Raw genomic sequence first — 12,490 nt, 5'->3', positions numbered from 1 at the left:
ATCACTGGGGTATTCCAGTTCTATCCCCACAGCCAAGCCACGCTGGACCCTCAAATTGCTTCATCCATCAAACAATGAAGATCATGGTTCAGTTGACTACCCGCGGGTACGTTCTTGGCAGGTGCTCCTTCCTCAATGTTTCCCTGATTTAAGCTTAGAACAAGGTTGGCCAATGATCAAGTGGTTACATCCAGATCTGGACATGTTTCCCAATTCAGTAATCCCAGCGTAGCCGTGCTGTGATGCTGGCTCACGCATTGTATCACGTCGAGATCCTGCTTATCGTTACAGATACGCGACTTCACAGCTGCGCCGAGTTTGTGCAATCATACGTCAGCATCAGTGCGGCTTGTAACCGTTCCGTAGATTAGGCTGTAACCTCCACGTAAATCATGCTAACCTCCACAGCGTAGATCTGTAACCAGACATCGTGGATCGGAACTTTTTATACCATGACGTGCGTCGATAACTCAGATAAGCTTAATCATCCCTTTATCAATGTCTCATACGCGTCAATGAGTCAAGCAATTCTCCCACTCAGCCACGATCACTAAAAAGATCGACACTGCTGACTCGTCACAGCGACGACGATCCTGATAAGCACGCCAAGTCTAAGCATTCACATACCATGTCACCAGCCGTTAGTTACTAGTTACACAATTGATAAGGTTGGTTTTACGCTTATTATCCACGAGGACATGAAACTGCAGGAAGCCTCATGTTACCATTTCGGACTCCGATTACGCGGCACGTTGTACATGTAGGTAGCCCAGGATATCCGTTAAACCGCTTGGCGATAATTGCAATTGCCAAGATGCGACAGGATGAGGAGGTTCGAGAGGAGAACTGGAGAAGAGTGTAGATCAAAGTGCCGATCATTCAACCAACCACTCACGGAATGTCATTTTAAGGCTAGATCTAGATAGCTGAAATGTAGATTCCCCTGTGGCGGTCAAGTGCCGTGATCCACACGTGCGGGCGGGAAAGGCTTACTTGGCCAGATGAGCAAATCAAGGAAATGTTTGACACAAAACACGACAACGATTGCACAATGTTTCACGGTCGCTTTGGTCCTTCACATGTGAAAATTTGCAAAAAAGCAATGCATACGCAAGGATAATGATAGTTTAATTACTAGGCTCAACCGAACGGTTGGGTTGTTATCAGGCAGTTATATGACAAGGATCTAAAACCCCAGACTTCGACACACACTTCTCCCCGGGCATCTGCCCTCAAGATTACGGCTCCGGAGTCATGACGGGTGACAAGCCCCGACTTGGCACGGGATGAGGATCCACTCAATAAGCGTGCTCACAGCCTCAATGACCCGTTGTAATATCGCCTCGCCCTTGGCAACAAGCCAACGCCATGTCGCAAACAAGCAAAAAAGATGTCGCAAGCTAAGCTCAGCAGGGAGCACCTTGTAGATAGGTGCCCGATCTCGACTACAACACAAACCAAGATCCAAACGGTCCAATTAGAGACTCCAATCGGCCTCGTGTCTAAGCCCGAATGTTTCCCAACTTCCCCTATTCAGGCCAAGACGGGATCTCACTGACAGAGGCTCAACAAGGGATCGCCGTTCTTGGGATAGCTTGGCAAGGAACACCAAGAAGGGAATTGCGCGTCACATTGAATAGATTCAGAGATAGCGGGTCTGTACTCCATATCACAAAGTCATGGCTTGGAGTGATTCAGGGCTGTGCACAAGTATAAGGATGTCTCCCTCCTCCGGTTTTCATAAGATTTATCATTTCATCTCTACAAACAAGATGGCTTCATTATTTCGACGACAGGACCCGGACCCCGAGCTGTGTGTGAAGTATGCTCACTTCGCTTCTCATATGGTACGATGGCAGTTCGGGATTATCTATTGGACCCTGTTTGTGTCTAATTTACTGGTCTTGTTTATTGCTTCATGGACATATATCCGGTGAGTTTGGGTGACGTTTGAATGATTTGATCTAACAAGAATAGTGGCCAAGCAGCTATGGAGAAGCTTGCTCATAATCCTAAAGCACGAACGAAGCGAATACGGCAGTCGGTCATGATGTGTCTTGGATGTGTCTCTGTCTCAACAGTCATTGTCGTCATGGAAGCGTACTCCATTTTGGCTCTTCAGTTTTGTGATGGTGAAGACCTCATCTCACTCTATTGGTCTACCTGGACCATGATCCAAGTCGGTTCATTGATTGCCATGATTGGTATCATTCTTGCAATGGCACATACCCTTCGTGGAAGACAGCATCCGTAAGTTCTCGTCTATCATGTTACACTCAGTCTTTCTAACTGTTCAGACCATGGGCACTTGCATTAGGTACACCCGTTCTTGTGATTGCCGGATTTCTTCATCTGTTCCATGATTGCACCAAGAAGCGAATTCGAAGCCGTCGCCGAAGAAACGACTACGATGATCCCATGGGGCCTCCAATGAGTCAAGCGTGAGTACTCAGTGCCGTTACTCCGAATGTTTCGACTAACACAAACAGTAACACAATTTCGGTCAACCCCGATGAAGAAGACATCGAATACAAAGCACAAGTAATCGGGCTTACATTCGATGGTGGTCCAATCATTCGATACACAGATGCTGTACCCGAAACCTTACCTGAACATGCTCAACTCTTGGGATACTGCGCACAGAGCAAGCCTATCGTCATGTGTAAGCGTGAGACTGTTCAATTTCTGATGGACTCTCCGGCACGAGTACCACCATCAGCATCACCGGCTTTCCGCAAGGGTAACTGAGACATTCTGTTTCGCACCTTGCAAAGCTGAGGCATCCAACGGCGACAGGGGATGAGATAAGAATCTGAGCGTCAAAGCACGCCAAGACAAGGGAGATGCGCTTTGACTTTATGCGTTGTTGTCGCCTAAACTAGCAGGCATTATTTTTGGGTTTCTTTGCTTGGGTTTGCTTGGGTTTGCTTGGGTTTGCTTGGGAGTTTGCTATAGATACAGGATAATGGCGGTGGACATAAAGAGGAGGAATGGGATGGGCATGGTTTGGTGTCATGGCGGTCGGAAAAGTGGCTTCATGATACTGAAGATAAGATACCCTTGCGATAAGATAATAAATGGTTTTGTGCTTTCATAACCCTTTGCATAAGATGTGCATAGAATGTGTGATCGAGATCAGTGATGTCAGCGATGATATTTGATCTAGACTTTTTGAGTTTGACCGATGACGGAGTTTTTTCTTATCGATAGTGGGGTGAATGCCCCTCATCGCCGGTTCGGCCAATGTTTTGATCGGCTTAGTAAATAGCTTTCAAATCAGAGGCGATCAACGTGAAGATTCAGACCACGACATTTATTCACATACTGCGCGCAAAGCTCATTTAACAACGATTCCTTCATCTGCGACGCATTCTCTACGACTCGTCAGACGCTACATTCATTCACATCTTCACCGCGATGGGCCTTACCAAGGTCAAACACATCATCCTGGTATGTTACACTACGCTCGCTCGCTCACTCGCTTCAAGCTGTTACTCACCAAACAGGTCCTCTCAGGCAAAGGAGGAGTAGGCAAATCTTCAGTCACAACCCAATTAGCATTGTCGCTCGCTTCAGCCGGTCACTCTGTCGGTATTCTCGATGTCGATTTAACCGGCCCTTCAATCCCCCGCATGCTCTCGATCGAAGAGTCAAAAGTCACCCAAGTACCAGGAGGATGGGCGCCCGTGTTAGTACATGAAGGAGACTCATCCAAAGGCCTCGGATCTCTACATGCGATGAGTCTAGGCTTCCTCCTCCCAAAGCGAGGCGACGCAGTTGTTTGGAGAGGACCAAAAAAGACAGCAATGATCCGACAATTCCTCAAAGACGTGCTCTGGGATGAAACCGACTTTCTACTCATCGACACACCACCCGGAACAAGCGACGAACATATATCCCTCGCCGAAACGCTCCAAAAGGACGCACTGCCCGGCCAGGTCGCGGGCGCAGTAGTAGTCACAACACCCCAAGCCGTCGCGACAGCTGACGTACGAAAAGAGCTCAACTTTTGCACCAAGACCAACATACGGGTATTAGGAGTCGTGGAAAACATGAGCGGCTACGTGTGTCCGCATTGTTCCGAGTGCACCGACATATTCGGGTCAGGAGGAGGGAAGAGCATGGCGGAGGAGTTCAAGGTTCCGTTCCTGGGGAGTGTTCCTATGGATGCGCAGTTCATTTCTCTGGTTGAGGAAGGTAGACGACCGACTTACCCGTCTGGTACGACGGTGAATGGGAAGGATATTTCGGGGACGAACGGTGAGGGAGAGGGAGAGGGTTTGGTTGATAAGTACCGGGATTGTTCATTGTTTCATGTTTTTGGAGATATTACAGAAAAGGTCATGACAAACGTGGCTAATTGATCCACTCATGTCTGCGACCAACATCAGGCAATTGGCTGTTGAGTGTTTGTGTCTGTCTTGAATGCCTGCAAGTCTGTCGTCCGAGTGTCTCATCACAAGCAACTTCAACGGCACTGACTCACCCAGGCACATGCATTTACGAATAAACCCATAATTGGCTCACTGCAGACTCACAGCCTCTTCAATGTGCATCTCTTCCAAGAAAGTTACAATGACGAAACTCGTGTGGCCATTACAAGGATCTCCAAGCCCTGCCCCACCAAACCCAACACGCCAACCCAGTAAAAATCACCCTCCTCCCCTCCCAAAAAAGCTCAGCGCGGGTGGAATTTTTCTCTCTCTCGTAAAAAAACCTGCAGTTTTCGGCCCAGAAGCCGGGGACACGCTCTGCTTCCCCGGGTCGTGGCACTGTACTTGTACCTGGGATTGGGCAGGATTTGACGACTCGCACTACGTAGCTCCCACTAAACTGTACCTTACAGCTGTTTGGGTTGGGCTTGGAGAAATAGCACCGCCTTATTGAGACCTTAGCACATTGGATCGGGATGGAAGAGAAATTTACTCTCTGCTCGCAAAAATAAACCCCAACCCCTCCCACTTCTGTCAAGAGACCCAAAATTCTCTCACCGACAGAGTAACATAAACAAACAAGCATCAGTCACTTGTTCTTTGGCTTTCCATCTGTTATCCTCTTGTCTCTTTCTCTTTGTTTTGCCTCGCATCCTCTGTTCGCACTGCTCACGCGACCGCAAATTTGGTTACAAGTTCAATGTCGAATAAACGTGTCTAATCTCTCGAACAATCGACGGTTCTCTCGATACCGTCACTGACCTTTCTTGGTTCCTTTACTGGGCTTCTATGCGGCCGACGGATCTTCTGCGCTTCCTGTTCTCTCGACCTTCCAAGTATGATTCGCTTGACCTCAACTCATCAGAGACCGACTGACCACTGGAGCAGGCCCCGATAGCACCCCTTCAACGCATCTGCCGATTCACACATCTTCCAAGTAACTTCTACTGCCACAATTCCGTCAAAAGAGCTCTACCACTTCATCCGCTCGCGACCTCCCTAACGTCCCCGAGACGTTACCCCCCGATCGATCGATTGCTGCTGGCTCCGCCAGCATCTGAACAAGTCCCCGTACCTGTGGGCCTACTCTCTCAAACAGACGCCGCATAGTCTGTTTGAGCGGCAGCTAGTGCTCCGCGGACTCTGCCACCGGGCAAAGAACACTGACCAACCGCCGCCATGACCTCCGTCCCGTACAACTGCACCTTTTCGCCTGCCTCGGCTACACCTCATCTGACAATCAACCATGATGTAGCCGCCGACCTCGACTCGACCAACGCTTTTGAAGGTCCTGAGAAGCTTCTCGAGGTTTGGTTCGCTCCTAGTCCGACGACTCTGCCTCCTACTGCTCCCGTCAATGGCCTAAAGGCAGTTCCAGCTGATACTTGGGTTCCCATGCTTGATATGGTCAATTGCAAGGTCTTGTCTGTTCTTGAGAGTGAAATGATGGATGCTTATCTTCTCTCCGAGTCGAGCATGTTTGTCTTTCCTCACAAGATCATTCTCAAGACTTGCGGCACCACTACCCTTCTTCTCGGCCTTCAACGAATGCTTCACATCGCCGCCAAACATGGATTCCCATTCCACAATGCCAATTCGGCCGACGACATTCAAGCAGCAGCGACTCCATACCGAGTATTCTACAGTCGCAAAAACTTTCTCTTCCCTGAGAAGCAGCAAGGCCCCCACCGCAGCTGGAAACAAGAGGTCAAGTATCTCGACGACATGTTCGACGGAGGTAGTGCCTATATGGTAGGCAAGATGAACGGCGATCACTGGTATCTGTACCTCACCTCACCCAACCAGCAAGCCCTCACGCCACCTCGTACACCCGGTGAGGTCGAAGGCACCAAGATCCCCGTCGGGACATCCTTCAATGGACTCCCAGGCAGTTACCATGACGAGACGCTCGAAATCCTCATGACGGATCTCGATCCCGAAAACGCCAAGCAGTTCTATCTGTCGCACGCGAGTGCGGTCGCCAGCGACAAGATGGCTGCAGAGGCGAAGGATGCACGCGAGGAAGCCATCAACAGCCTTGGAGGGCTTGCCGAGACTGTTGACGAGGTTGATGTTTTCGCGAACGAAGACGACACCATGCTCGACTCAATTGAGGCTCTGACCACTGAAGGTCACGCATTGGGGACTGTCGTCTCGGAGAGTTGCGGCCTCTCCAGCGTCTACCCAACCAGCAAGTATCCCGATGCGCGAGTCGACGCATACCTGTTCAGTCCCTGCGGCTTCTCGGCCAATGGCGTCGTCCCTCCTGAGGCTGGAAAGGGTGAGCATTACTTTACAGTTCACGTCACCCCCGAGCCTCAGTGTTCCTTCGCTTCATTCGAGACCAACGTCCCTGGTGGTCAGAGTGGACGTACCACGACTGAGATTATTGAACATGTTGTAGACATCTTCAAGCCCGGTCGTTTCAGCGTCACTCTTTTTGAAGCAAAGGGTGCAGCTCAGAACCCATACTGCATGGGCGATGATGATTCCAACAATTGGGCTGCCAAGCGTCTTGTTGACCCTGTTAGAGGATACAGACGCATTGATCGTATTGTTCACGATTTTGAGGATTACGATCTTGTCTTTCGCTTTTACGAACGTGAAGGATGGGCTGGAACTAAGAACGCTCGTGTTGGAGAGCCTGTTAGTCCTACCAAGTGATTCTCACTGACATTTGGACCATCATTTTTGTCATTGTCATTGGACTGTCATTTGTGTCAATTGGAGGATGCGATGGATGCCTGTCATTCCCGAGTGCCTAGCATGTGTCAACTTTGTTGTTTCTTGAGATAGTTTCGCTCTTTGAGATCGCTTTTGAACATGTATTTTGAATTGATCATTTTGCGACAACTTTGCGACAGCCACTGAATGATGCCCTGTAATGATGATCAGAACCTAAAATTAGTGCATGCACACTAAATCAAGCCTGTACCAGGCGTACCCAAGGATGACAAAATCTGAGCAGTAATGTCTGTTGACAGTGCACGCTTGTGTCAATTTTGTCCCCCAAACTCAGTCCCCCACCAGTCATTGCTGATAACGATAAGCCTTGCACGTGATCTCAGCCCCGTCAAAAAATTCTTTGCTCAATCTCTCCAGCAAAGCTTCAGCATCACCAAAACCTCACAGTCAATCACATCAACCGCCAAAATGCATCTCATGTACACCCTCGACGCCCAAGGCAATCGCCTGTACACCCTCAAGAAGGTCGCCCAAGGACAAGTCACCAAGTCCGCCCACCCCGCGCGCTTCTCCCCCGATGACAAGTGGTCGCGCCAGCGCGTTACTCTCAAGCGACGATTTGAGCTTCTCTTGACTCAGCAGAGTATGTCCTCCACTCTCACTCTCGATGATCTGTACTGACTGAATTCTGCAGAGGAACAATAAATCATCACATGACGGGCGTTACGGTTCAGTTTGGGCGTTAGACTAAAGGTCTCAATACAACTACTAGTGCTTCTTCTTCGAGTTTACATTTCGTCCCGCTCCAACACGAATCTTTTGACCGCCACCTGCACGATGCCCTGTTAATAAATCGGGCAGATAATCCTGATCCATGATATCCTTCTTCCTCTGACGTCTCTGTTCCTCTCCCGCCCGCGTAAACTCCTTCTGATCCTCCGCCAGGATGAGATTATTTCCCCAGCCATTCTTGCCGCCCGCGTTCTTTGGAAGACGACCATTCGCAGACCCGTGAACAGGCTTGGGAACACTGTAGACATTTCCACGGTTATTCCACTGAAAGTTCTTCTTGAGATGGATCTTGAAGTTGCCGTGCTCATCGGTCGAGCAGCTTACTCTGTTGAGAGTAGGTTGGCCGCAAGAGGGACAGAATTGCTTGTTCATCTCTTTTGTGATCTTGAAGCAGCCGTGGCAGCGTAGAACCCAGTTCTTGAGATGTGTGATTCGTGCGAGGGATGGTGCGACGAGGTTGAGGTTCATTCGGAGAGCGACGTTTTGCATGGCGTAATCGGATGTGAGGACTGCGGCTTGGAGGGTCTTTTGAACGGGCGCTGAGGGTGTCGCTCCAGTGTCTGCTGCTTGGTGCTTCTTGAGGTTTGAGGGGGTGATCCAGCCGCCTTCATCGTCGGAGGCGTCGCCGTCAGATGCCTCTTCAACGGCTTCGATTGTTTCGTCGGCCTTTTCGCCAGCCTGCGCTGTCTCTTCGGTGACCTCTGTGCCTGACTCTGTGACCTTGGGCTCTGGCTCAGCGACAGTCTCTGCGACAGTGTCCTTTGCCTCTGTAGACTGACTGGACTCTCCGACCGTGGGCTGCTCAATAGGGTTCTCGATTGTGAGATTGTCAACAGCCTTCTCCAGAGTCTCCTCGACCTTCTCCGTCTCAGTCTCAGTCTTGGTCTCACCCTCAGCAGGCTTGTTTGGCTTCCCATTCAAACCCTTCTGACCAGGCGTCTTTCTCAATCTCCATTCACCTCCATTTCGTTCACACTCCAACTCATACCCCAGCGCCAAGACGTCAATATCGGGCTTGCTCAAAACGGCCAAATCTCCTGTTCTTCTCGCAAAGTCCCGGATGACTTTCACACTCTCGGGGTTGGGCGATCGTAGGGTGATGAAAGGTAGAAGCGTCGTCTCTACTCGCGCTCGAGTGGCAGCATCTCGAATTTCGGAAATAATGCAAGGAAGTGTGTAGAGTTGTTCAGCTTTCGCCCGAAGGGTATTCGCGGGAGGGTCGTTCTTGATGAGAGGGCCTGTATCAAGTACAAGGCTGTGAATGGGCTTGTGAGCCGCTGCGTCTGAAGACATGATGATGGTCACCCAGTGTTTGGGGGTTTAGATTGGCGATAATTTCTGTGGTGTTCATCGCGGGGCAAACTTTGGAAATTTTGGGAGAGATAAGAGATAAGATAAGATAAACATTTTGTCATCGCACGTGCAACCTGGCAGCTGATGCTTAAATTCATCAGGCAAGGCTTAAGTTCATCTAGGTCTCACTCGTGCATAACGTGCATTATTAATTGTTGCTATTGAAGTGATGCCGCTTCAATTGATACCGCCATTTAATTATTGCTATTGAACTAACATTCTCATATTGCGCCATACCTATTGTCATAGTCATTGACACGAAGGGCGTTACACCTTGTCCTGACAGTGACTCTTCACAGGGCGTAGTGGACATGACAAGGTGGTGGATTAATAATGGAGAATGCCGTCAAAACTTACCGTGATGGTCTCGGAGGGTCACCCGAGGAAAATAGTCTGCTCTCGCGTAAATCTGTGGCTTTTTTTGCTGTCCGTGACTCGAATTTCAAAGGCGTGCTATTTCTGCCGACTTCGGATTCAGCCGTAAGACGGGGGATAGATGATGATGAATCTGACAAATGTAAGATGAGAAACAAGTGCAAACTCAATGAATGGCAACAACGAGGCTAGACAACAGTAGCAGAGCAGAGCAGAGTAGAGACAGTGAACGAAGCTGTCACAGAAAAAACTTCTCATCACTCGATTTTTACGTACAAGACCCCGCTGTAAATTGTCAGTGGACATCTACTGAACATCTACAGTGGGTCCATCTCCAAATCTCCAATTCTGAGGCCCAAGATGAACATGTCTTCAGACTTATCAATCGGATAAACGGGTGTAAGCACGTCCTCGAAATGACCAAGAATAAGCTTAGCTCTACACGGCTTAAATTTCCGCTTAAAAATGACTACGCCATGATCTATTTCCAGGCCGGGGTCGGATCGGATGTCACCATTTTTTTACATGCGCCCTACAACATGTCAACAGGCTAGGGATGGTATGGATGGATGGATCAGTCAATGGGTCAATCACAACAGGGCGCAGATGGACAGAGACAGAGATATAAATCCTGGGGGTCAGCTGAGTTGGATTTTGGTCAATTCTCATCACTCTGAGCTTCACTTGAATCACTCAAACTTGAACCTCTCATCAGCTACAATGGCAGCCAAGGTTCCATCGTTTGTTGACGTTCAAGTCACAAAACTACCCAACACTCCCCCAGAGTATGAACATCTCGGCATTCATCGAAACGGAGGCATTCATCCTTGGGGCTCAGCACATGCACTGGCCTCAACTCTGAAGGGAAAAATGACAAAGAAACCAGAAGTCCAAATCCTCATCAATGGCCACTTCAACTCCAAGGTGTACACCACCAACTCTGAAGTCTCTGGCGTCGTCAACATCACACCTGCTAGAAACACTCGCTACGATCGACTTGACATTTCTCTTGATGGACTTAGCGAGACGCGAAGGGATGGTCCTGACATGACGCACATGACATCTCATCGATTCCTTCGCCTAGAGATGCCAATCGACGAGTATCCTGCTGAAGTCCTTGAAGCTGGCGTCACTTATACATTTCCCTTCATCTTCAACATCCCAGCCCATCTCTCCTCTAAAGCATGCTCCCACAAGACCAACTCCGAAGACGTCTGGGAGCGACACATGGCATTGCCTCCAACGCTCGGCGGCTGGGAAAAAGACGACATGGCACCTGATATGGCACGAGTAACATATAGCATCAAAGCCTATGTCCTCACGCGAGCCAGGCAGGGATTCAACATTGCTCTCGGCAACTCCCATGCCATCAACGTCATGCCAACGTCTTTCGAGGAGCCTCCTCTGAACATCACCGAGCGAGACGACTTATACAAGATTGAGAGATCCAAGAAGGTCAAGAAGAACATCTTTTCTGCTTCACAGGGTCGAATCTCTGCAGTGGCGGCTCAACCAGCTGCAATTCATCTCACCAAAGAGGGCTACGAAGCTAGCGGATCTTCAATTCCCATCAGTTTCACTTTTGAACCTTCTGCTGCTGATGTGATTCCTCCCCAATTCACATCTGCTTCTCTCAAGATCCAAGCGCATACTTGGTTCCGCGATCAACCAATGATGAACCTACCAACACAAGGATCTTCAGTTGCAAACTTTGGATATCCATTCTCAGTGTCTCTCCCAAAAGCCTCTCCCAAGGTCCAATGGACTCAGAATGTCGACATGACAAGCACCAAGGATTCACCTGTTTTTCACACAGCTACAGTCGAAGTTCCCTTCAAACTGCCTACAGCTGACAAAATGTTTGTCCCAACATTTCACTCCTGCATTATCTCACGAGCATATACCGTCAAGGTCGTTTTGGAGGGAGACGTCAAGATTGACTTGACAGTCCCTGTCCAAGTGGTTATGGGAACACCCGATGTCTAGGAAACTTTCGTTAGTGTTGCTTTGGGCTAGTTTGGCGTTTTCGGGATGCTCCAGTTTGACGAGAGATGAAAAGATATCCAGGCGAGCATTATCCGATAGAGTTAGATTTATTAATAGTAATTGTTTGTCATGCCGTTACCCAGGTTCCCCAGATCCACTGTGTAGCTGAAAGCTTGGAATGTGCCGTGTCCACAGTCTGCATGTCATGCCAAGATAAGATGCCAACCGTTGACCTCAAGTCCGGGGTCAGATTGTCAAAGTACGGATGAGTGAGCGTAGTTAGAGTCTATGATTCCTTGTAAGCATGAGGTGTATGCATGTAACGCGTCGCAATTAACCGTGGATGCGACGCAACCAATTAGATGACACGAAGACCACACAATGGGACAAAGCCAGTCAGACTGTTACCAAAATCTCTTTGGGAAGTCCGGCCGTTGCGTGAATGAGCCGCATTGAAGCCGTCGCTGCCGATAGCGGCCGTTGGATCTTACATCAGCGGGAATAATGACGAAGTTGTTTGATGAATTTAACCCCGGACTTTAGAACGCTTTTAAGCTGGCAGAGATACTGTACAAGGGTTATTGCTGAACCGGAGCTTGTTGTGAAAACGTAGGGTAAGATGGTGAGTTTAATGAAGTCAGCACCAGCGAGACGTCAACGTCACACCTGCTCATAGGCCAATGGTTGTACGTATTTGAGGCCAGCTCAACAGTTGAGAAGACTCGAGTGAGGACTTAATAACACTACAAAGCAATAAGACACGTAAGAATTACCCCATTAACAATAACTACGCAATTGTCCACATCGTAACAAAACCATGACTAGACAGGCTAAACTACCCTACGTCAGAGCCAGGTGATCGGCAT

The 12,490-nt window shown here is 49.1% G+C and overlaps 6 protein-coding genes across 8 annotated transcripts; 4 read left to right on the top strand and 2 right to left on the bottom strand.

The window, feature by feature from the left end:
- The first annotated feature begins 1,671 nt into the window (after positions 1 to 1,671).
- FOIG_04736 (uncharacterized protein) lies at positions 1,672 to 3,116 on the top strand. 2 transcript variants are annotated; one of them, XM_031203033.1, is made up of 4 exons: positions 1,672 to 1,933; positions 1,978 to 2,250; positions 2,298 to 2,441; positions 2,490 to 3,116. In XM_031203033.1, exons 1-4 carry the CDS (start codon positions 1,680 to 1,682, stop codon positions 2,746 to 2,748), a joined length of 930 nt encoding a protein of 309 aa, XP_031066612.1. In that variant the 5' UTR covers positions 1,672 to 1,679; the 3' UTR covers positions 2,749 to 3,116. The 2 variants fall into 2 exon arrangements, with proteins under 2 accessions (XP_031066612.1, XP_031066613.1); XM_031203034.1 differs by lacking the exon at positions 2,490 to 3,116 and having other exon boundaries at positions 2,298 to 2,465.
- Positions 3,117 to 3,205: 89 nt separating this feature from the next.
- Positions 3,206 to 7,392, top strand: FOIG_04734 (adenosylmethionine decarboxylase). Its single transcript, XM_031203030.1, has 3 exons — positions 3,206 to 3,450; positions 3,507 to 5,269; positions 5,322 to 7,392. The coding sequence occupies exon 3, from the start codon at positions 5,613 to 5,615 to the stop codon at positions 7,095 to 7,097; it is 1,485 nt and encodes a 494-aa protein (XP_031066609.1). The 5' UTR covers positions 3,206 to 3,450; positions 3,507 to 5,269; positions 5,322 to 5,612; the 3' UTR covers positions 7,098 to 7,392.
- On the bottom strand, positions 3,433 to 4,706 carry FOIG_04735 (uncharacterized protein). Of its 2 annotated transcripts, XM_031203032.1 has the most exons (3): positions 4,487 to 4,706; positions 4,211 to 4,429; positions 3,433 to 4,148 (listed from the first exon to the last, which is right to left on the bottom strand). In XM_031203032.1, exon 3 carries the CDS (start codon positions 4,052 to 4,054, stop codon positions 3,581 to 3,583), a length of 474 nt encoding a protein of 157 aa, XP_031066611.1. In that variant the 5' UTR covers positions 4,055 to 4,148; positions 4,211 to 4,429; positions 4,487 to 4,706; the 3' UTR covers positions 3,433 to 3,580. The 2 variants fall into 2 exon arrangements, with proteins under 2 accessions (XP_031066611.1, XP_031066610.1); XM_031203031.1 differs by having other exon boundaries at positions 3,433 to 4,429.
- Positions 7,393 to 7,528: 136 nt separating the features above from the next.
- On the top strand, positions 7,529 to 9,366 carry FOIG_04732 (H/ACA ribonucleoprotein complex subunit 3). The gene is made up of 2 exons (XM_031203028.1): positions 7,529 to 7,761; positions 7,813 to 9,366. Exons 1-2 carry the CDS (start codon positions 7,587 to 7,589, stop codon positions 7,821 to 7,823), a joined length of 186 nt encoding a protein of 61 aa, XP_031066607.1. The 5' UTR covers positions 7,529 to 7,586; the 3' UTR covers positions 7,824 to 9,366.
- Positions 7,807 to 9,299, bottom strand: FOIG_04733 (UPF0271 protein). The gene has a single exon (XM_031203029.1). The coding sequence runs from the start codon at positions 9,201 to 9,203 to the stop codon at positions 7,887 to 7,889; it is 1,317 nt and encodes a 438-aa protein (XP_031066608.1). The 5' UTR covers positions 9,204 to 9,299; the 3' UTR covers positions 7,807 to 7,886.
- A 495-nt stretch (positions 9,367 to 9,861) lies between the features above and the next one.
- FOIG_04731 (uncharacterized protein) lies at positions 9,862 to 11,810 on the top strand. Its single transcript, XM_031203027.1, has one exon. It carries the CDS (start codon positions 10,146 to 10,148, stop codon positions 11,622 to 11,624), a length of 1,479 nt encoding a protein of 492 aa, XP_031066606.1. The 5' UTR covers positions 9,862 to 10,145; the 3' UTR covers positions 11,625 to 11,810.
- Positions 11,811 to 12,490: the final 680 nt, after the last annotated feature.

Source organism: Fusarium odoratissimum (genome assembly GCF_000260195.1).
Source record: "Fusarium odoratissimum NRRL 54006 unplaced genomic scaffold supercont1.6, whole genome shotgun sequence".
Taxonomy (NCBI): domain Eukaryota; kingdom Fungi; phylum Ascomycota; class Sordariomycetes; order Hypocreales; family Nectriaceae; genus Fusarium; species Fusarium odoratissimum.
This window is presented reverse-complemented; position numbering and strand designations above follow the sequence as displayed.

Bases quoted from the DNA above. Each gene is read 5' to 3' on its own strand.
- FOIG_04731 (XM_031203027.1), top strand. From the start codon at position 10,146: ATGTCACCATTTTTTTACATGCGCCCTACAACATGTCAACAGGCTAGG.
- FOIG_04736 (XM_031203033.1), top strand. From the start codon at position 1,680: ATGGCTTGGAGTGATTCAGGGCTGTGCACAAGTATAAGGATGTCTCCC. The intron at 1,934-1,977 runs GTGAGTTTGGGT...TAACAAGAATAG, and splicing joins GCTTCATGGACATATATCCG to TGGCCAAGCAGCTATGGAGA. The intron at 2,251-2,297 runs GTAAGTTCTCGT...CTAACTGTTCAG, and splicing joins CTTCGTGGAAGACAGCATCC to ACCATGGGCACTTGCATTAG.
- FOIG_04733 (XM_031203029.1), bottom strand. From the start codon at position 9,203: ATGTCTTCAGACGCAGCGGCTCACAAGCCCATTCACAGCCTTGTACTT.
- FOIG_04732 (XM_031203028.1), top strand. From the start codon at position 7,587: ATGCATCTCATGTACACCCTCGACGCCCAAGGCAATCGCCTGTACACC.
- FOIG_04735 (XM_031203031.1), bottom strand. From the start codon at position 4,054: ATGTTTTCCACGACTCCTAATACCCGTATGTTGGTCTTGGTGCAAAAG.
- FOIG_04734 (XM_031203030.1), top strand. From the start codon at position 5,613: ATGACCTCCGTCCCGTACAACTGCACCTTTTCGCCTGCCTCGGCTACA.